The sequence below is a fragment of the Bubalus kerabau genome, chromosome 3 (assembly GCF_029407905.1).
Source record: "Bubalus kerabau isolate K-KA32 ecotype Philippines breed swamp buffalo chromosome 3, PCC_UOA_SB_1v2, whole genome shotgun sequence".
Classification (NCBI taxonomy): Eukaryota; Metazoa; Chordata; class Mammalia; order Artiodactyla; family Bovidae; genus Bubalus; species Bubalus kerabau.
The window spans coordinates 180,305,982-180,328,862 of record NC_073626.1 but is presented as its reverse complement, the minus strand read 5'-3'; the positions used below and the strand labels follow the sequence as shown (position 1 = coordinate 180,328,862).

General features: G+C 47.6%; 1 protein-coding gene across 3 annotated transcripts in view; it reads left to right on the top strand.

Annotated features, from left to right (window-relative positions):
• ARID1A (AT-rich interaction domain 1A) overlaps positions 1 to 22,881 on the top strand; it is a 68,672-nt gene that overhangs the window by 42,961 nt on the left and 2,830 nt on the right. For 2 of the 3 annotated variants that reach the window (XM_055574032.1, XM_055574034.1), the window contains exons 5-20: positions 8,282 to 8,522; positions 8,817 to 8,906; positions 9,461 to 9,628; positions 10,340 to 10,652; positions 11,974 to 12,119; positions 12,208 to 12,317; positions 13,513 to 13,722; positions 16,377 to 16,584; positions 17,721 to 17,853; positions 17,989 to 18,164; positions 18,492 to 18,642; positions 18,730 to 18,867; positions 18,951 to 19,047; positions 19,518 to 20,409; positions 20,755 to 20,885; positions 22,618 to 22,881. The exon at positions 22,618 to 22,881 is cut by the window's right edge and continues 2,830 nt beyond it. In XM_055574032.1, the coding sequence (XP_055430007.1) occupies positions 8,282 to 8,522; positions 8,817 to 8,906; positions 9,461 to 9,628; positions 10,340 to 10,652; positions 11,974 to 12,119; positions 12,208 to 12,317; positions 13,513 to 13,722; positions 16,377 to 16,584; positions 17,721 to 17,853; positions 17,989 to 18,164; positions 18,492 to 18,642; positions 18,730 to 18,867; positions 18,951 to 19,047; positions 19,518 to 20,409; positions 20,755 to 20,885; positions 22,618 to 22,881 (3,468 nt within the window). The remainder of the gene's footprint in view (positions 1 to 8,281; positions 8,523 to 8,816; positions 8,907 to 9,460; positions 9,629 to 10,339; positions 10,653 to 11,973; positions 12,120 to 12,207; positions 12,318 to 13,512; positions 13,723 to 16,376; positions 16,585 to 17,720; positions 17,854 to 17,988; positions 18,165 to 18,491; positions 18,643 to 18,729; positions 18,868 to 18,950; positions 19,048 to 19,517; positions 20,410 to 20,754; positions 20,886 to 22,617) is intronic. The other variant, XM_055574033.1, reaches the window with a different exon arrangement.

Genomic DNA, 22,881 nt, shown 5'->3' with positions numbered 1-22,881 from the left:
ATAGTAGGGTTAGGGCACAGGAGCACAGGCTGAGATCACATAGCTACTTTCATGGGACTTCTGCTTATCTCCCCGGATTCTAAGTCATTCTCTTCCCCCCTCCATCCATTAAGTACCCTTCTGAGGACCCAGAGGTGAGGAAAAGTACTATACCCTTTAGTTTAGAAGAAGTAGGCTTAAATCAAGAAAGTTACAGGTGAAAGGGCTGACTTGAAATAACCATGAAAGAAAGTTTAGTAAGGAAGAGTGGCTAGGAAAGAGAAGGACACACGGCATGGTAGACTTGGGGAGCTGAATTGTCTAGTTTTGCTCTTTCCTTCTGCAAAGAACTAAGTGATGCCGAGTGAGGTTAGCCTCTGAGAGTCATGTAGCTAACCACCCAGCATGTCTGGAGACAAGCTGTTGCCTCATGTTGTGTGGAACATGGAGCCCAGCCTTTGATTGTTGGCAAGCTCCCACCTTACGGTCGGAAGAGTGCAGGCTTTGGAGTCAGAAATATGGGTTTAAACCCAGTTCTCCTGTTGAACAGTTTTCTGTCCTTGGGCAAGTCATTTAATTTCTGAGCTTCTTGCTTCTTTGCTAAAATGGGCATGATCCCTACCTCAGAAAATGATGTGAGAATGAAGTGTGAGACAGCCATGTACCCTTGGGTTGAACACCTGAGAGTCATGTATTCATGTCAGTTCTGAGTCCCTTCAAGAGGAAGATATGAAGGATCTTGCTTTACTCCTCTTTCTAACATTCTTTGAATTTGGAGATTTGGTCTCCCAGAGCTTTCTTTATGAAATTCAACATGTATATGTATGGGATCTCTTCTTGGAGGTGGGTGGGCCCTGAAAAGTGTTCTGGAGACAAGAAGAGTCTGACCTTTTCTCTACTGTGCATTCCCCACCAGGCAGTCAGAAGGTACCAGAAAGAAATCATTCACTGTCTACAGAGTAATAACCTGTAGAAAAAGGGAAGAGGGAGTTTGGTGAGGGTTTTTTTTTTTTTTTTTGGAAACTTGGGGTAGGGGGTAAGAAATAAGAGTTCTCTGAGCCTTTCCCAGAGTGGTTTCTGCTTCTCCACAGTGAATGTAGTCCAGGCAGGATGATGGTCCCAAACTGTAGGATAGTGCCAGTCTCCTTGTCTTTTCTTTCTTCTTCCTTGAAGTGTGAAAGTCACTCAGTTGTGCCCGACTCTTTGTGACCCCATGGGCTATACAGTCCATGGAATTCTCCAGGCCAGAATACTGGAGTGGGTAGCCCCTCCCTTCTCCAGGGGATCTTCCCAACCCAGGGATCGAACCCTGGTCTCCTGCATTGCAGGCGGATTCTTTACCCGTTGAGCCACAAGGGAAGCCCGTTTCTTCCTTAGTGCCTGCTTAAACCCTGACTGGGGAGTAAGAGGCAGCCTCTTCTGTGTGTTGATTCGTTCCTGGCATTTCAGCCAGCACTGCTCTCTAGGGAGGGTTGGCATTTAATCTCTTGGACGAAGACCCCTCATTGGAACAACAGAGCAGCAGTCATGTAACTCTGGAGTCCCTTCTAGTCTGGGTGGGTCAGATCACCCATCTTTCCATTTAGCAAAGACTGAAGGAAAGAAAGAGAATTATTGTACTGAATATTTGGGGTGGGGGAGGTGTTTGATAGAGGTAGTCTCTTCTTCCTCTGATCCTTGACAAATGTTGCTTTAAAGAAGGCTTTATGAAAAATCAGGCCTCCCCAAAACTTATTTGTCTTAAGTCATTCCTAAAGTTTGTCTTTTCCTTGAAGTTTGTCAAAACTGTTGCCTCCTTTCCTACCACCTGCCTTTCATCAAAGGTTAGGTTTCCCAGCCTCTTCTGTGTTCTTCGGGGTTTCCTCCCGTTCTCCAGCCTGGGAGCAGCCTCCCTCCGTGGCCGTGGGCCCGTTAGGCTAGGCTGACAGAGTGCTAGTGCAGATTTGGTCTCTTCAGTCTGTGCATTTGGACTTTTTTTATCCGGGACTTGTCATTTAAGTGAGTATGGCTGAGTTGTGAAGTTCCTACCACAGTCACATGCACCCCATGCTCGCACACACACACATTTACTACAAGTGTGTGTATAGTATTTACCTGGGGTGGATGGTTTCCCTGCCAGTAGTCAGCACAGCTTGGCAAAAGCTCTTCACAAGTGAAGAATATGAGAACTCCATCTGGGGGGTTAACAAAAGCTCCATTTCTCAAGGATTCAGCCAAATTTCTGAGAAAACCCTGAACTGAACATTGCCATGAAACTTCCTTATTGATGTTTAATCTGCTCAGCAAAATGAACTGAGGTCATCCTTGTGAGTCTCTGTTGGGAGATTGTTTAACCCCCTTCTGTAACCCTGATCTGGTATCTTTCTGCTTGAAAATGTACTCAGTCAGGCAGCCGATTCATGTTAGAACTCGCAGCTCTTCCTGCGAGAGCACTAGCAAACCCCCGCCCCACACCCCCGATGAGGTATGGCCTGTGTGATTTTCGGGCATGGTTTTGTTGTGGTGTGAAGAGAAGGTGTTAGCTGCTGAGTTCTGTTTGTCAGCAGAGCCTGACAAACCCATGCTGGCACTCGCTGGGGCTGGGCAACCAATCACAGCTGGAACGCTTATCGTCATGGAATCCCTATGGGCTTCCTCTATCAGGTCATATCCCAAAATAACATTGGGCAGTATTTCAAGTGAAGAAACGAAGGCTTTCGGGGCTGTAGCCAGCCTGGAGTGTGAGATTCTGTGTGAAATAGTTGGACCTGCTCCAGCGCTTTTGATCTGCATGGTAGATGAGCAATAAAATGCATGAAACACGTTGGAAACACGTGAGGAAATTCTCCCTGGCCCTGCTGCTTCCTTGGAACTGGCAGGGCACTGAGTGGGCTGATCCTCACCTCCTGTCTCTCAGCAGGATTGTGCTTGGAGGAAAGCAGAGCTGGGAAAAGAGATCTTTCCACTTACAGGGCATTGCTGTAGTTCTTTTCAGCAGTCCTCCTGGACGGCACCTGTTGGGTGGACTTGGGAGAACTGAGACCCAGAGTCCTGAAATGCTAAATGGTGGCCCCAGCAGAAAGAGCGAACAGGGGCTTGGATTGTTTGGACTTTGTGTGCTAAGTGTTGTAGAAAGTCAAACTCGTTAGGCACATTGAGGTCTGACTCAACAACCAGACATCCGGCTTTTTGTGGAACAAAAGACCTGAAAAACTGGCTTTTTGTAGGGTAGAAAGCAGAGGTGTGTCCTGTGCAATAAAAGGACATGGAGTTTAGAGCAGTGTCCATGTAGATGGAGCGGGGAGCCCTCTTTTAGAGTCTTCCGCCTTTACCTCTCCCTCTCATTTCCCAATAAAAACTTTTCCTGTGATTAGCTGCTGGAGCTGATGGGTGTGTCTTACATCTTATACTGCCGCGTGTTGTTGTGTCTCTTATTCCAGGGTACTGCTGCTGGTATTGCATTTTCCATATGGCCCTGACCATGTGGTGCCAGTAGAGGTTCTTGCAAATGCCCCAGGGGCATCACAGACTCAGATTTGTCCAGTCATCTTGTCGTTTTAAGTGTTAGAACTGAAGCCTAGCTTGTTGCTAGCTTGCTTGAGGTCACAACTGATAAGTACCAAGAGCTTTAGTCTCCTAACTCAAGGTTGTGATGCTTTTTCCTCAGTCTTTATGGTATCACAGCATAATGGAGAGAGAACACAGGCTTTGGGGTTCAGCAGATCTGGGTTCAAAGTCTTAATTTCTGTCACTTACTTGGTGGGTGGCTTGGGCATGTCTCCCGGAAAACCAACTTACTCCTTTTTAACATATTAGTGGTACTAGTATCTACATCTGAGAATTGTGGAAAATTAAGGAACTCCATAGCGTGGCTCAGGTGGTAAAGAATCTGCTTGCAATGCAGGAGAGACCCGAGTTTGATCCCTGGATGGGGAAGATACCCTGGAGAAGGGAATGGCCGCCCACTCCAGTATTCTTGCCTGGAGAATTCCATGGACAGAGGAGCCTGGTGGGCTACAGTCCATGGCGTCACAAAGAGTCAGAGTCAGACATGACTGAGCGACTAACACTTCCGCTTCCATAAAATGTCTGAAGCATCATGGATGCTCAAATGATCATTAATATTCATATAAATGCTCAGTTCTTTCCTGTGCTAACATTCTAGGTTTGGTTGTTTTTTGTTTTTTGTTTTTTTTTTTCAATTTATTTATTTTGGTTGCACTGGGTCTTTGTTACTACGCGTGGGCTTTCTCTAGTTGCGGTGTGCGGGCTTCTTATTGCAGTGACTTCTCTTGCTGCAGAGCATGGGCTCTAGCGTGTGGGCTCAGTAGCTGTGGTGCTGGGGCTTAGTTGCTCTGCAGCATGTGGAATCTTCCTGGACCAGGGATGGAACCCGTGTCCCCTGCATCGGCAGGTGGATTCTTATCCCTATGCCACCAGGGGAGAACATTCTGATTCTTAAAAATTTCTTTTTTTAATCAACCCCTCCCCCGACCAGTTGCCATCTGATGAAAACGGTAGTTTTGAGGGACTGGCCTCATACCAATCAAATGAGAGAGATAAGATTAATGCTGATTTTTTCCCTACTATTATTCTCTGCCCAGGCATTCCAGTCCACGTGGGCTGCTGTTGACAAGTGGTTTATTTAGTACTTTTTCTCCAGAGGAGCCTCAGGGCACTTTACCAAAACTGACAGCTCTCCTCAGAGTGCCTCTGTGAAGGAAGCCGCCACGTTGCCACCACAGGCCTCCAGGCCCCTGGGATCCCTCAGCTGCACTAGGACACTCGCCTGTGTGTCTCTGGAGAGCCTGATTTATAACACACTCTAACTGAAGGAGCATTTGCAGGCTTTACTCTGACCTTGTAGCAGTGGTCGGTGAGCTGGTAGGGTTTTTTCCTTTTATTTTTGTTTATTGAGATACAGTTGACTTACAACATAATACTCGTTTCAGGTGTATAACGTAATGATTCAGTATATGCATGTTTTGCAAAATGAGTACTGCAAGTCTAGTTAACGTCATTGATAAAGTTTACAGGGCTTCCTGGTGGCTCAGACGGTGAAGAGAGTGCCTGCAGCGCAGGAGACCCAGGTTCAATCCATGGGTTGGGAAGATCCTCTGGAGAAGGGAATGGCTACTCATTCCTGTATTCTTGCCTGGAAAAGCCATGGACCGAAGAGCCTGAAGAGCTGTAGTCCATGGGATCGCAAAGAGTTGGACACCACTGAGTGACTAACATATAGTTGCAGAATTTTTTTTCTTGTGATGAGAACTTTTGAAAGATGTCAGATATACAGTTTTATTAACTCTAGTCACCGTGCTGTACATCACACCCCCTTGGCTTATTTATTTTATAACTGGAAGTTTGTACTGTTGACTCCCTTCTCATTTCTCCTTCCCCCTCTGGCAGCCAACCAATGTGAGCTGGCTTTGTTTTGTTTTAGATTCCACATGTAAGTAGTATCATATGGTACTTATCTTTCTCTGACTTACTTCACTTAGCATAATGCCCCTCAGGTCCATCCATGTTGTCACAGATGGCAAGGCTTCATTCTTCTTTATGACTGAATATTCTTGTGTGTGTGTACACACATTTTCTTTATTTATTCATCTGTCATTGGGGTTAGGTTGCTTTCCTGCTTTGGCTATTGGAAATAATTTTTCCATGTTGTAGTGAACATGGTAGTATGTGTATCTTTTCAAGTGATTGCTTTGGTTTACTTAGGATAAATATCCAGAAGTGAAATAGCTGGATCACTTGGTAGTTCTTTTTTTTTTTTTTTTTTTTTTTTTTGAGGAACCTTCACACTGTTTTCCGTAGTGGCTGTACCAGTTTATATTCCCACCAACAGTGCCTAAGGGTTCCCTTTTTTCCACATCCTTGCCAAAATGGGTTTCTTTATTTTTGTCAGTAGCCATCCTAATAGACATGAGGCTTGTTATGGTTTGAATTCCTTTTCCCTGATAATTAGTGTTGTTGAACATCCTTTATTTTTTCCCCCTCCTCAGTTCCTCAGAAAGTCTCCAAGGATATATACCAAATGGAATAGGGTGCTTCTATTGAAAGCAGGCAAAAGAGAACAGAGGGGGACTTTGAGTTTACTTGTACTATCTGAGCTATTTTTACCATGAAACTGTTCATGTTTTACTTGTTTAATTAAAGACAGAAATGTTTAAAATAATTTTTCAAGGCCACTGGAAGAGTTCTTGTCTTATGGCTGGACCGTTGATTCTTGTTCTGTTCCAAAATATGTTGATTTCTTTTTCCTCTAAGCAAGTAGCTCTTATTACTAGAAGCTGGTGGTTTGGTAAAGAATGGAGACAGTAGGAAGGAATGTGAGGGAAGCTCATGGTCCCTAAAACAGAGCATTGGGCTGTGGTTTCTGTTATAGACCAGGGCTTAACAAGTGGCTTTCGAGGCCTTTTCTGGCCGACACAGTTGGCTCCTCTTGTCATCTTGCTGCCACTTTGGGTTTACCCTTCTTGGTTCAGAAGCCAGGTGTCCTGGGACAGCTTAGCCCTCAACGTGGAAGGAATCCTCTGTTGGGATGAACCCAAGGCTCTTTAGAACTCCAGGTGCTTTAGTCCTTTGAAAAGAAAGAGGCCCTTTGGTGTTACCTAGAGGAGGGCTTCTTGAGTTCTCGTCCATGCTGGGACTAATTCTAATTGCATTTTTAAAGCATGCTATGGTGTACTGGGTCTGCTTTTTATAGAAAAGCTAGCATTTTCTGAAATCTCAGCTAACTCTGAGAGCTGAACACAGACAAATGTACACCTACCTGCCTACCTTGCCTTCAAGGCAAGCTTTGTTCCCACAAAACTCAGCAGAAATACTCCCAACCTAGTAAAGTAACCAACTGGTTTGCAAAAGGTCCAGCTAACCTGGACACTTGGGGAGAGCATAAGAGGTACTCTTGATCTCCAGTGTTATTGTCTGACTCTAGGGTCAGAATCTCCTCCAACTCAACTTTCCAAGGTGAGCTTGTTGTGGGAATAGAAATAGACTCAAATCAGGCCATTTTGGATTTTTTTCCTCTTCAGATGTGTCTCTTAAATTTAAGAGAAGTTTTTTCTTAACCATTTGAGTCTTAGGGTTTTCCCAGACCTGAGCCTGTTCCCAAAGCTTTCATCCTTTCTTCAAGGTGTAGTTAGTTCCCAGCTTGAAGTTAATGTATGATGTTGAGCCTGTGGTGTTGCCAGAGAGTGAAATTGGGGCTGGGGTGGGGTGGGGATGCATCTTCTGTGGTGAATATCTTCCTTTTTTTTTTCTTTCTTTTTTGGCTGGGCCACATGGCATGCAGGATCTTGGTTCTCTGACCAGAGATCAAACCCATGCCCCCTTCTGTGGAAGTGTGGAATCTTAACCACTGAACTGCTGGGGAAGTCCCTCTTTTTTTTCTTTTTCAGAGTATTTTTTCATATTGAGGTCCTAATTGCTAACCTTGAGGTTTACTGACGTAGCATGAACTTTTTTTTAAGAGTGAAAAGTGAACTCTTTACAGTTTAATTCAAGACACAATCCCTAAGCACAACCCCCAAATGTTCTCATTGAAACATAAAACTAAAAAAAAAAAAACTTGGTTTGTTCAGTTGGCAAACATTTGTTCATCCCTGTTATTGGCCAGGTGTTAGGAATGTAGTCCCAGGCCTTCTTGGCAGTTAAGGAATTGTCTGTGTAATATATCCCTTTCTTACCTCCTACCCCTTATGTTTTAAAGTATGGCAACTTGGAGTGAGTTCTTGGTAAATGTAGGTTATAATAATCTGATGCAGAGGGGATCTGTGAATGTTGCCCAAACTTGTTAACATTTTCTTATAGCTCCTGGTGCCATGCTGGCAGTGTTGTAAGTTTCCCCGTTGGAAGAGAACTAAAGGCTCACTGAAAGAGCTGCTCTCTTTTGACTGTAGAAGTTGGGGCTGGGAAAGAAGATGAAAGTACTCAATCTGCTTCTGGTAGATAGACCAGGGGTCAGCAAACAATAGCTTGTGGGCTAGCTACTTGTTTTTATAAATAATATTTTGTTAGGGCACAATCACATCCATTTGTTTACGAATTGTCTGTGACTACTTTTGTACTCTGATGGCCTGAGTTGAACAGTTGTGACACAGACTGTATGGGCTGCAGAGTCTAAAGTATTCTGTATCTAGCCCTTAATAGAGTGTTTGCTGTATACTGTAAGCTCTAGTATCATGAGTACATAAATGTGTGCCGTGTATTTACTTTGGACTGTTTAAGGAAAATGTTAATCATGAAGTAGGATTGTTGAACAAAGAATCTTTCTACCTCAAAATTGCTAACCCATATCCTTGTGTATATGTTCCAGGATCTGTCTGGTTCAATAGATGATCTCCCCATGGGGACAGAAGGAGCTCTGAGCCCTGGAGTGAGCACATCAGGGATTTCCAGCAGCCAGGGGGAGCAGAGTAATCCAGCTCAGTCTCCCTTCTCTCCCCATACCTCCCCTCACCTGCCTGGCATCCGAGGCCCCTCCCCATCCCCGGTTGGCTCTCCTGCCAGTGTTGCTCAGTCTCGCTCAGGACCACTCTCGCCTGCTGCAGTGCCAGGTACTATCAAGTGCTGACCTCTGGGGAAAGGGAAAGAGGACTGCTGTGACCCCCCGCTCACCCCCACCCCCTCCCCCGCATGATATTAGGGAGTCCTGGCCTTCCACTGGCTGAGAGATTCCCTTCAGCATTTGAAGAAAGGAGATGGGAGCCCCTTTGCTGGATCCTCCAGTGTATGTGATCCTGGGAGGTTCTTGGCCTTCCCAGAAGCCATTTCCACTTTGAACTTAACCTGCTAACTAGGTTTTCCAGGTGTAGCCATGACTGGCTTACTTCTTTCTCTCTCCGGAGCAGGCAACCAGATGCCACCTCGGCCACCCAGTGGCCAGTCGGACAGCATCATGCATCCTTCTATGAACCAATCAAGCATTGCCCAAGATCGAGGTGAGAGCCTGTGCTTCAAGGGAGAGGGGTGGAGGGCAGAGGCAGACCTTTGGTTCATTATCTCTGCAACAGCTTTTGGAGAACTATATGACCATGAAGCTTAGGACAATCTCAGCAGCAGGTTGTGAAGTTAGGATGGGCTTGGCCATCTTGGTGGCTCCAGAATTACATCTCCCCACAGCCATTTTTTATTGGTCATGTGTTTTGGTGGATTACCCCTCCATTGTGCCTAATTTGGTCAGCAAATACTAAATACTCACCATCAAATCTTTACCCTGTAAATCCTACAGCGTTTATCAGGGATTTGGGGCAGGGGTCATTGCTTTTTTTTTTTTTCCTCAAACCTCCATTTAGTAGAAACAGTTGGTATGCCCTGGGTTAATGACTATGTCACTTTTGAGGATGCCTAAAAGAGCACATAATTATACAACAAATAAGAGACTTCATGTAAGTATTTGCTAAAGAAAATGTAGATGGTGAAGTCCTAGGATAAGGGAGAGTATTTGTTCCCATGGTACTGAGATAATAACTATGTGGACACTACCCACAAATAGGTTACATGCAGAGGAACCCCCAGATGCCCCAGTACAGTTCCCCCCAGCCCGGGTCAGCCTTATCTCCACGTCAGCCTTCTGGAGGACAGATGCACACAGGCATGGGCTCCTACCAGCAGAACTCCATGGGGAGCTATGGTCCCCAGGGGAGTCAGTACGGCCCACAGGGTGAGTATACTACCCAGGTAGGAGTACATGGGGGTGAGACTAGAAAAGAGTTCCTTGTTTGATAGGCTGCTATCTGGGTTATAAGAGTAGAACTATGTTTGCCTTAAATCCACCCAGGCCAGGTCTTAAAGTAGAGCAGGACTGCCATCATGGGAAAGTCCTTGAATCTCTCTGAGCCTCTGTTTCATCTGTAAAATGAGGATAAGGTAATTTAGCCCAAGACAGAGCATAGACACTTAGTAAGTGGTAATTATTGGTTATTAATTTTTATTTTTTTAGTAAATTAGTCCCAATAGAATAGATCTTTGCTCAAAATCAGCTCTAGATGGATCTCAAGCTGAATTTCTTAGAGCATGGAAGATGAGTGTGTAGAAAGGGAAGAATCTGGGAGGTGAAGGACCTGGCTTAGCAGCATAGCCAGCCTTGCCTGCCAGCCAGCCTTGCCCTGTGCTGTGCTGTCTTTAAGATTAGGGGCAACTGAGGCCTGGCTTTATACATTCCTGCCACACCCTCCTTAAACTTTTTTTTTTTTAATGGACTATGAGGTTTTGTTGTTTTTTTAAAGAGACCATGAAATTGGTCTCTTTCCAGACCAAATATTGAATGATTCCCATTGTTTATGTCTTTAGAGTTTTAGAGTTGAGCATTATTAAATGAGTTGCCAGTGAGTCACTAACCAAGTCTCTGTATCTTCTCTCCTTCCCCTCCCAGGAGGCTACCCCAGGCAGCCAAACTATAATGCCTTGCCCAATGCTAACTACCCCAGTGCAGGCATGGCTGGAAGCATGAACCCTATGGGTGCTGGAGGTCAGATGCATGGGCAGCCTGGCATCCCACCTTATGGCACACTCCCTCCCGGGAGGATGAGTCACGCCTCCATGGGCAACCGGCCTTATGGCCCTAACATGGCCAATATGCCACCTCAGGTTGGGTCAGGGATGTGTCCCCCTCCCGGGGGCATGAACCGGAAAACTCAAGAAACTGCTGTCGCCATGCATGTTGCTGCCAACTCGATCCAAAACAGGTAAGGCCTGGGAAGTGAAGGGGGACGGGAGCAGTGCAAGAAGAGCATTTCATCTAGTTGGGAAGCGAGCATTTCATCTAATTGCAGAGTCGTTTAGGTCGTTGAGATACTTCTGGACCTAAACCATATTATCTTGGTAAATAGGCATTTTATTGAGAGCTCTTTAGAAAACCAGGTTTCTTTACAGTGAAAAAGACAGCAGAAGTGCTGACTTGTAAGCATCTCAGATTGGTATCAGACATCATATGTAAAGAAATTTATAAAGTATACGTCACTTTGATTAGTAAAACAGGTTTTCAGAGTTTATTTCTTCTGCCAATCCAGCTTCTTGGTTTCCAAAAATATTTTTAACAATGCACATGATTTGGGTCTGTGGTGTGGGAAATGGAGGATGGTGAGGTTGTGGTTTGCCATCTCTCTTACTCTTCTGTGTGGTCCTTTGTATTTGACTCTGGTGCGAAAGTGCAGAAGGCTTGTGTGATTTGGTTTATGACTTCAACATTCATCTCTTCCTTGGCCACTGGCTTCAGTGACTAGGCTTCTCCTGTTTCTGAAGACTGTCTGTGTACCCCATTGTTGATGCTGACAGTTCTTACAGTGACTCTTAACTGGGATGCTGGTGAACAAAGGTAGAATAGGGTAACTGAATGAAGAGAGGTGGATTTGGTAGTACTTTAGGATGATAGAAACACAAACTTTGCAGTAGGCCCATCAAGGAAGAATACAAAGGGTGTTCCCTGGCGGCCTAGTGGTTGGGATTCTGGCTTTCACTGCCATGGCTAAAGTTTAATACCTGGTCAGGGAACTGCGATCCCACAAGCTGTGCAGTGTGGCCAAAAAATAAATAAAACTAAGATTTTTTTTTTTTTTTTTTTTGAGGTGTAGTTAAAAATACACAGACCCTCCAGGTGCTATCCTGTGAGTTTGGTTGGGGTGACATGACAGAGTAGTAAAACTGAGCATTTAATCTAGGCCTTTTGCCATAGTGAGGGCCCCTAAATGGAAACACAGCTTGACTTTGGAGATGCCTTAAAGGGAAGTAGTATTTAAGAGACACAGTAAGACTCCATTCTTCAAGGAGTGCATCCTTTAAAACTGAGCGATGATTTATTTCCTTTTGGGAGCTTAAACCCTCTTAGAACGTTTGTGGGTGGTAGAAAATAAGAATATCTGTGTGCATGGTTGTAGTTTGTGGGACCCATAAGACTTTCCCTTGTAAGCCTAACTAGATGATCTTGGCTCACACAGCCCTGTTTATCACTAATTTGAAAGCTTAGTGTCTCTAACTCTTGTCTCTCACACTCTGTATCTTCTTCCTTAGACCACCCGGCTACCCCAATATGAATCAAGGGGGCATAATGGGAACTGGACCTCCCTATGGACAGGGGATTAATAGTATGGCTGGCATGATCAACCCTCAGGGACCCCCATATCCCATGGGTGGAACCATGGCCAACAATTCAGCAGGTAAGTCATAGGCATTGCTTACCCCAGGGATTTCTTCCAGAACGGTCTTTATGTCATAAACCCATCGGACTTTTCTCTTCTTTTGTAGGAATGGCAGCCAGTCCAGAGATGATGGGTCTTGGGGATGTCAAGTTAACTCCAGCCTCCAAAATGAACAACAAGGCAGATGGGACACCCAAGACGGAATCTAAATCCAAGGTAATGGCTTATATCTTGACTCCTCAACTTTCTGTCCCATCCTTTCAGTGATAGGAAGGAAAAAGAAGAAAGGGTGATTAGACTCCAGCCTTTTATATGACACCGACTAGATAATCTTGGCAAAGGGTGCTATTACCTCTTCTTAACCATGAAGAGTCCCAGGATAATCGTTCATTGAATTAGGTTTGAGTTAGCCCAAGGGGTCCTAATGTAAATAACATAGTGTTCTCATGTCTGTCTGATATGGAGGAAATGCCAGACTGGCAGAGTAGAATTCTCTACACTGTACTCTCTGAAACTGTGACCCCTGTCCTTATGCACTGATAGATGACGTATGTCATGGGTGACTGGTTGTTGTCTTCCTGGACCTTCCTGGACTCAGAACAGCAGGAATGGTTGGTGCCCTATGTTCCATAAAGGGGGAGAAGAGGCAGGTGGGCTTTGGGTCCTTGACCTCTCTCAGGTTGGTCCTGGGTCTGCTCTCTGTTGGGCTGTGTGGCATTCTGGGGACCTGCTCAGTATCTGAGTCATTTAAAATATTTCTGCCCTTCGTCATACCTCATTTTCCCTGCCTTATAAAGTAGGGGAAATAACAATCATAGCTGCCACCTCTTGTGGACGTTCACCTCTGGCTTCCAGACCCTTTTAGTCATCCTCATGTCTTGGATAGTCATCCAAAGCCATTCAAGCAGAACTCTTCCTTTCTTGAGAGGAGGAAAAGTTCCTTTTCATTTTAGTCTATCGTCTCAAGGTCATATTTTTGAGTTTCTTGATTTCTCTGAAACGTCTGTAAAAGCGTGTCCAGGCTTCTGGGTAGTGGTGTGGGTGTATTAGTGACATTGATGTCAGGTGGACAAGGGTTTGACTCTCAGTCCTGCTACTGAAACACTAGGAGATCTTAGGCATGGCCTCCTTGATGCCTGCTGCCTTACCTTTTAAGAGAAGGATAATTTGTAATACCTATTGCATAAAGGCCTCTGGCACAGCACTCAATACCTAATGTATAGGCAGGGTTAGCTTGCTTTCTTTACAGGAAGGTCTAGCTCCCTTTTGGTTTTTGTGAAGGCAGGGCAGATGTTAGTGACCACCCCAGAATGAGAAGCTTTACTACTGCCCTAATCAAGGGGCTTCTGAGACCCCTAGCATAGGCTTTGAATCTGACCAGTTCCTATGAATCTTGACCTGCCCCTTCCAGAAATCCAGTTCTTCTACTACAACCAATGAGAAGATCACCAAGTTGTATGAGCTGGGTGGTGAGCCTGAGAGGAAGATGTGGGTGGACCGTTATCTGGCCTTCACGGAGGAGAAGGCCATGGGCATGACAAATCTGCCTGCTGTGGGTAGGAAACCTCTGGACCTGTACCGCCTCTATGTGTCTGTGAAGGAAATTGGTGGATTGACTCAGGTGAGTGCCTGGCACTTGGCTCCCCCTGTGGTTTCAACAAGCCTTTCTGTAGGTACTCAGTGGCCTCACTGGTGCCATGCCTCCCACAGGCACATCACCCTCCCCTGCTCTCTGAGTCACATATTGACAGGCCAGGGAGCCCAGGCCTTCCAGAAGACAAGGCCACGGGAGGAGGTTGAGATCTCCATGGGTAGCGTGAAGTATTAGCATTAATTTACATGTGCCCAGAGTCCCCCTGAGTTGTAAAACAGGGCAAGTCTATGAGCATTCTGATTCCATGGCAGGCAGTTTGGAGTATGAGACAAGGGCAAGATTCAGAGAGGGGTCTGGTTTTGAATTCTTTCTTAGCCACTTACAACCTAAGTGACCTTAATCAAGAGGTGTAACCACTCTGAGCCTTCGTTTTTCTTATTTGTAATGTAGGGACAGTGTGTATCCTGCTAGACTGTTGAAAGCTAGGGATAATCAAACAAAACTTGGAGCAAGATTTCTGCCACATAAATTGGTCTACAGGATGGTACAAGGGAAGCCAGAATAGTTGCTGATCCTTTCATTCTAGAAAGCTTCCCAGTGGAGATGGGACTTCAGGAGCTATTAAGTAGAAATAGTTTATGAAGGAAGAAGTAGGTGGGAAATTGTGTTTAGTTACTCTGTATGGGAGACTTAAATGAATGGATTAATCTCCACTGGAAACCCAAACTGAACACCACCCTGAGCCTTGCGCCTGCCCTGATAGCTTAAATCTTTATTTTATACTCAGCCCAGGAGTCAAACAGGTGAGGCAACCCTGGCAGACAGTCCATCGTGCCTTGCAAACTTTCTTCCTATGTATGTTCTGTAGTCATCATACCAGGAGCTTGCTATTGGATCTGAATGTGCAGCTGAGCTCAGGGGATGCATAGTGGGAAGGGGTGGACTCCAGATCTTCTAAATCAGAAGAGGAAAACAGCTGTCACCAGCAGAAGAGAAAATGATTGGAATGAAGCCAACCAACAGTCAGTTATGAATTCCTTCTCCCTCAGGCTTTATTCCCCTCCCTCACAAAAGGAAAACAAAATAAAACAAGACACGTGCACATTGCCACATAACCAGCGTGGGAAGCAGAGCCCCAGCAGGCTTCTGAGGTGACCCTGGGTTCACTGCTGCCATTCTCCCTGGTGTTGAGTTCTCATAGTCAGGGCACTCCTACCTGTAGAGAAAAGGGGCATTGGGTTAGGTTTGGCATACTTTTTAATTGCCTGGGCTTCTGGATTCACTGGACCTAAAATGAGGTATAGGGGGAATCCCAAAGCCCAGGGGTCTGTCTTCCAGTTTCCAAAAGGTTGCCAGCCTTTTAGATGCTGTGATGTGATTGAACTCTAAAGACAGTTCAGAGAAGATAGAGTGCTGTTATGAGTTAGTTTGTGAAGGCTCCAAGAAGGCAAAAGATGAGTCCTGAGCTCTCTGAAGGATTAACAGGGTCTGGGTCAAGTGAGGAGCTGTTCCAGTTGACTGGCCCTGATGGCATGAAGATGGGAAAGGGTCTGGAATATACCCTACCAATGCCACCTCCAGCCTTCCAAGTCTCAGCTCAGACATTGCCTGCTCTAGGAAGTGTTCCTGGTCATTTCCCCTCCATCTAAACTGTTCCTTTCTTTGCTTCCTTATCACTCTTGTCTCTGGTGTCACAGGTACCAGATCAGCAGGTGTCAAAACATTTTGAATTCCCTGTGGATTGGGACTGGAAAGTTGTTGTTTGTAGCCCTTGAGAGACAGGCTTATCACGTGGTGGACGAATAAACATAAGAATACCTCAAGGGGAATTCCCTGGTGGTCCAGTGGTTAGACGCTGCCACTGCAGGGGACACGGGATCATGCCCTGGTCGGGGAACTAAGATCCTGCATGTTGTGCAGCGCAGTCAAAAAACAATTACGTGAAGAAGGAATCCTGCCTGGCTAAAGCAGACAGACTAATTGTAGGGATGGGAGACAGTGTATTCTGAAGCTGAGGAAAGGAAGCAGAGCTCTAGACTGGTCCCTGGGAAGGTAAAAATGAAGTCATGGGGCCTGAAGCATCTCCTGGACAGTCAGGACAGTGACTGCTGAGGGCGAGGGGCTTGCAGTCATACGTCACTGAGATGCGGGAGTAGGGACACAGAATGTCAAATTTGTAAGAAGCCCCACACTGAGAAGAAAAAAAAAATCAGATATGAAAACCCCCAGTTTGACAAAGTAAGTCAGGCAGGGTGGTTGTTGATATTGCCACACATCTCCATTTTATAAAATGTTAGTTTTTATCAGTGCATGTAAAATATGATTTGGATCTGATGGTGGTGCTTTGCACATCGTTTTTCAACAGTACACTTGTGTAACGCAAAGCACATACCTTCTGAATTCTGATCTCTCTGACTAATAGTGATGTAAAGTTCGCCCTATTTTGAATAAGCGCTGACAGTTGCAGTGATCTGTGGATAAAACCCTGCTGAGGGTAGAGGGAAGCCATGGATTTAATGTTGGCTGTGTACTATCCACCAAGCAAGGATAACTTCTGTGGTTAACTGAGAGTTGTGGTTTCACAAGATGAGTACCTGGTCGGTTGCCTGATGGGGTTCGGGGTATGTGGGCAGGAAGGCCAGATGGAAGATGCACCCCGACTCTTCTGGTTGGTTGTACAGGTCAACAAGAACAAGAAGTGGCGGGAACTTGCGACCAACCTCAATGTCGGCACCTCAAGCAGTGCTGCCAGCTCCTTGAAAAAGCAGTACATCCAGTGTCTCTATGCCTTTGAGTGCAAGATCGAACGGGGAGAAGACCCTCCCCCAGACATCTTTGCAGCTGCTGATTCCAAGAAGTCCCAGCCCAAGATCCAGCCTCCCTCGCCTGGTAAGGATGGGGTGGGCAGCCTCACCAAGGCTCACCCTGTAGGGGTAGCAGTCCAGGGCCTAGGCTCCTCATTCACCAGTGGCCGCCACCAGGGATGTGTGCTCTGTCCTGTCCTACCACTGAGCATAACAGGTTGGCAGACTGAAGAGCGGGCGGTGGCGACTCCCTTGGGAGGTAGTTTGCAGCAACCCTTAAGTTTAAATTTTCATTGTGCACCTGGCGCCTTGCCAAATGTTTGTAAACTAGTGAGTGGGAGGGACACTGAACAAGTCGGGAAATCTGACAAATAGCAGTGAGGCAGGCCATCTGGGAGCCTTGGCCCACTGATGTCAGCGCCTTAAGAATGCTGCTCAGACTAGAGCCCTGAATTCCCCAGGGAGCTGAGATGGCAGTGAATGGGAAGGAGGGCGTGGGGCGGGAATATGAATGGAGTGCTCCGCCGGCAGTGCCTCTGCCCTTCCTCCTTTCTGAGAGGAGGATGGGGCCTGGACAGGCATGTCGAGGGAGGAAGGCTAGGGCTCCTAGAAGGTGGGTGTGAACACATGTGCCCTGGGGTTGACCTCCGAGGGTGTAAGCAGTGCCTGAGATGACTCATCAGCTGGGGAGGCCAAAGCCGCGGGGTATCTGCTGCTGAGAATGGTAACTAATGGAAGCGTTAATTACCGGTACTGTGCTCATCAGCTTCAGGGAACATTCGAACTGCTGGTGACATTGGGTTAGATGCTTGAGAATAGGAGTTCCTAGGTTCCTACAGTGCTCTGCAGGTTTGGGGTAAGAGGGGACCTCGCCACCCAGCCTTCCAGGGCCTCTTACTGGGATCTTGTGTACCAGCATTAGAAGGTATGATAGGTTAGACAGGGTCCTTGGGGAAGTAAAGAAAAAGAGTTGGGAATCTTGACAGAGACTCACATCATCACCAGCATGCTAATGGTCTCCAAACGTGAACAGCAGCGAGAAGCGATGGAGCCCTCAAATTCCCTTCTTTATTACTGGCCTTGCAGATCTGCTGAGAATGGTGATTTAGGTTTTAAAGAACCCTAGTTCTAGCCTTTTTAGTGTTCCTCTTCAAAGAGATCCTAGGGCATTTGTGTGTTTCTGTGAGAGTTTTCCTGCTCATCCTGTATCACTGTCTGCAGCGGGATCAGGGTCGATGCAGGGGCCACAGACACCTCAGTCAACCAGCAGCTCCATGGCAGAAGGAGGAGACCTGAAGCCACCGACTCCAGCATCCACGCCGCACAGCCAGATCCCCCCCTTGCCAGGCATGAGGTAAGGCCAGGAGCAGGGTCAGGCTGTGTAACCCAGGGTGTGTCCCTGCTCTGTCCAACCAGTGACTCCCATGTGCCTTGCGTTATTGGAGGAATTGCTTTATTTAGGGTCTAATTGGCTCCCTTCACTCTTGAGTAGGAGCAATTCAGTTGGGATCCAGGATGCCTTTCCTGATGGAAGTGACCCCACATTCCAGAAGCGGAATTCCATGACTCCAAACCCTGGGTACCAGCCCAGTATGAATACCTCCGACATGATGGGGCGCATGTCCTATGAGCCAAATAAGGATCCTTACGGCAGCATGAGGAAAGGTGACTGACTACTGTTGGCCTTCTGTTGTTGAGGGCAGGGCCAGGGTATGGGGGCGTTGGAGTGGCTTAAGGTTCTTGTTGCTCGTCACGCCATCCCCTTCATCCTCCTTTCTTGTCGTCTTCTCCCTGGGCTCACGCATCATCCTTTACAAGTACGTGTTCTTTGCTAGTTGGGGCCTTTCTAGATCTCGGTTTCAAACCGGTCAGGAAAACAGTTGGAACAAACCTGAGCTCTGAAGAGGGTCTGGGTCTTTGGGGCAGGCGAGGCAGAGGTTGCTCGGCCCGCTGACCCACCAGTTTACTCACTGCCTTCCCTTTTGCTCTCAGCTCCGGGGAGCGATCCCTTCATGTCCTCAGGTCAGGGCCCCAATGGCGGGATGGGGGACCCCTACAGCCGAGCTGCCGGCCCTGGGCTGGGAAATGTGGCAATGGGACCGCGACAGCACTATCCCTATGGAGGTCCTTATGACAGAGTGAGGTAAGCATGTCCCCCTACCCCCACCCCGTCCCACCCCAACACCCCACAGCTATCACGGACTCAACCTGCTCTTCCGATTTTGTTTAGGACGGAGCCTGGCATAGGACCTGAGGGAAACATGGGCACTGGGGCCCCACAGCCGAATCTCATGCCTTCCAACCCAGACTCGGGGATGTATTCTCCCAGCCGTTACCCGCCGCAGCAGCAGCAGCAGCAGCAGCAACGGTGAGTAAAGCCTGGTCGCCGCGCTGCTGTGACTCAGGCTTCCCCACTCCCACCCTGATCGTCCACTTCTCTCCTGCCCGCAGACATGATTCCTATGGCAATCAGTTCTCCGCTCAAGGCACCCCTTCCGGCAGCCCCTTCCCCAGCCAGCAGACCACAATGTATCAGCAGCAGCAGCAGGTGAGGAGGGCAGTGGATGGGCTGACCTACAGGTTCCCCCCAAGAGCCTTGTCAGCAGGCTGAATTGAGAAGTCCCTTTAGATTCCTTGGCGTTCTTCTCCCACCCCGACAGCCAATTTTGTGTGAAGAGCCAAGCCTTCAGTCTCTTCTTCCCTGTTTGGGGTCCAGGCCCATCTCCAGTGCTCCATGAGGGTTAGGGTATTCTGTATTTTGATTTTTGAACCTTTCTACATTTTTCTGCTTAGAGCAAGGGAGAGCCAGAGGGAATAGAGAATGATTCTTGTTTTCAGAAGGAGCTTCAAAAGATAACTCGTAAAGGTGACTCCTTTGTTCCCGTGGAGTCTGTGTCCCCTCTCCTAGAGGGGCAGAAGTAAGCCCAGCACGTGTCTGGTGTCGCATCTTGGCAGCTGTGGTCTTGCGTCCCTGAATGCAGAGTGTTAACTTTCTCTCTGCTTCTGTCCCCGTCTTAGAATTACAAGCGGCCGATGGATGGCACCTACGGCCCTCCTGCCAAGCGGCACGAAGGGGAGATGTACAGCGTGCCGTACAGCGCGGGGCAGGGGCAGCCCCAGCAGCAGCAGCTGCCCCCCGCCCAGCCCCCACCTGCCAACCAGCAGCAAGCTGCTCAGCCTCCCCCTCAGCAGGACGTGTACAACCAGTACGGCAACGCCTATCCTGCCACTGCCGCTGCTGCTACTGAGCGCCGACCAGCAGGCGGCCCCCAGAACCAGTTTCCATTCCAGTTTGGCCGGGACCGTGTCTCAGCACCCCCTGGCTCCAATGCCCAGCAGAACATGCCACCACAGATGATGGGCGGCCCCATGCAGGCATCGGCTGAGGTTGCCCAGCAAGGCACCATGTGGCAGGGGCGCAATGACATGACCTACAACTACGCCAACAGGCAGAGCACGGGCTCGGCCCCGCAAGGCCCCGCCTATCATGGCGTGAACCGAACAGACGAAATGCTGCACACGGATCAGAGGGCCAACCATGAAGGCCCCTGGCCTTCCCATGGCACACGCCAGCCCCCCTATGGTCCTTCTGCCCCCGTGCCCCCCATGACAAGGCCCCCTCCAGCCAACTACCAGCCCCCACCAAGCATGCAGAATCACATTCCTCAGGTATCCAGCCCCGCTCCCCTGCCCCGGCCAATGGAGAACCGCACCTCTCCGAGCAAGTCTCCATTCCTGCACTCTGGGATGAAGATGCAGAAGGCAGGGCCCCCAGTACCCGCCTCGCACATAGCACCTGCTCCCGTGCAGCCCCCTATGATTCGGCGGGACATCACCTTCCCACCTGGCTCTGTTGAAGCCACACAGCCTGTGTTGAAGCAGAGGAGGCGGCTTACAATGAAAGACATTGGTAAGGAGACCTCCTTGATTGGGTTGCTTAATCTGCCTCTTTACATCTGGTTCAGTGTTCTCTCTCCATCCTGATGTTCTGGATGAGTTAAAATCTGGTCCAGTGTTGACTAAAATAGAGCCAAAGAACTTTGAGTAAGGAAGAAATCAGCCAATGTCAGGCTTTACTAAAGGAATTGCCACGCAGTGATGTCCTAAGCGAGCCTAGAAGCCATGAGGGGCAGATGGGAAGTGCCTCTCACTATGTGTTCTCCTCAGAGTAGCCTGACTAATGAGCCAGCTCTGGGGTGGGGGGCCTCCTGCCAACCTGGGCGTGGTGGATGGACGACGTGGAGGTTTATTTCAGGAACCCCGGAGGCATGGCGGGTAATGATGTCCCTCAAGTCTGGGCTGCTGGCAGAGAGCACGTGGGCATTAGACACCATTAACATCCTGCTGTACGATGACAACAGCATCATGACTTTCAACCTCAGTCAGGTGAGTCCAGGTGCTGAGGGAACACCGGGAGGGCCTGGGATCTTCTTAAAGTAGATGGTGCTAAGTGACCAGGGAATTACACCCTCCCTGGCCAACATGGTCTCCTTTATTTCACTTGTTGTCTTGATACCTTCTATGCCAATACTTTGCCCCTTGTTATAGGCCTGATAATTTGTGTTAGTCGATCAGGACTGACTTTAAAGGGAATTTGGGAGAAACTTGGTATTGGTAAGAAGGGCAGATTCTGCTGATGCCAATGAGGACACCATATTTTCTAGACCGAAAAGAACCCGGGGTCTCTATCCATGAACCTGTGGTCTCTGTCCGTGAGCAGAGCAGTTTCTTTATTTTCCCTTTCTTTCTTCACCCATGCTGAATAGATGAAGTCTTTATTGACAACCATTTTTCCTAAGATGTAGAATGGAAAGTGTGAAGAAGTGTACATTGTGGGGCAGTGGGGGAGGTTAACACAGAGATGGCTTTCCAAATTCCAAACCTTCTCTGCAGAGACATGTAGCTGGGAGTTTTCTCAGCTAGGAAGAGGTTCTTCTGCACCACCCTACTCTGTCTTTGATCATCCTCAGTACCTCCCAGCTCATCTGTCAAGGAATTGACTAGCGGGGCAATGCTATTAATAGTTCCATTTACTGTGCCCTCACTTCGTGCTAGGTCCTTCGTGTTTTCTTTTGTGTCGTCCTCACTGTAGCATCTGAGCAGATGTGGCCGCTTAGAGATGAGTAAATAGGCTGAGAGTCTTATTTTTGCCCAGGTTCACACAGCTGTTAGCAGTCTTTCTGAATCCAAAGCCTGCTTCCCATGAGAAAGAAAGGAACAAATATTGATTGAGCAATTTCCATAAGCCAGGCACTTGACATATTCCGTTTAAACCTCAGAACAACACTATGAAATTTAGGAATTTGCCTCATTTTCAGTGGAAAGATAGGAAAGCTGCAGCTCAGAATTTTCAGTCACACAGATAGTTCCTGGAAAAGCCAGAATTCAAACATGGATCCTTTTTTAAGTCTAAAGCCCTATTTTTTCCTTTTAGTTATACTCTTCAGCCAGAGATTAATCTGACTGGATTAATGTTTTCTGCTAGGGGTAGGAAATAGCCTGCACAGGATCTAAGCTGGAAAGTTGTACCAGCTTGGAGCAGTGTTTAGAGAGCATAAGCCTCATCCCATTTACCGTGTTACGTGATGCATAGAGGTCCAGCCTCCTGGGAAGTTGGGGAGGTTGGGGAAGAGTAGACGAACATCTGTCCAGCCTGCCTTGTATTGGAAGGCATCATCCCAGCATGCCTAGCCTTGGGCTCCACTTGCACTGGAATGTAGAGTGTCCTCCTAGAGGGACAATGGCAGTGACCCAATAGGTAGGAAACTGGGCCTGGTGAAGAAAAGCAGAAGTTGGTTGAGAAAGGTGAGGTGGAGAGGTGGGTGGCCCTGGTAGGTGAGGTACAGAGTTGCTGGTCAGCATGTCCATCTGCAGACGCAGGCTTCTGTGAAGATTGGGCTGAAGGAAGAACTTTGTGCTAGGCAGAGGAGAATTTAATGACTTGCTTTGTGAACAGCCTTTGGGAAAGAAGAACCCTGACTCTCCCAGTGATACAGATGTGTGATCTGGAAGGGAAGAGGGGAGGTTAAATAGAAGACTTTGGCAGGCCTCTCAAGTCAAGGATTCTCTTCTTAGCCACTTATCTCCCTTAATTTAGTTCCTGTTCTTTCTCTTTTAGCTCCCAGGGTTGCTCGAACTCCTTGTGGAATATTTCCGACGTTGCCTGATTGAGATCTTTGGCATTTTAAAGGAGTATGAGGTGGGTGACCCAGGACAGAGAACACTATTGGACCCTGGGAGATTCAGCAAAGCGTCTAGTCCAGCCCCTGTGGAGGGGGAGGAGGAGGAAGACCTTCTAGGTCCCAAACTAGAGGAGGAAGAAGAGGAGGAAGTAATTGAAAATGATGAGGAGATGGCCTTTTCGGGCAAGGACAAAGCAGCC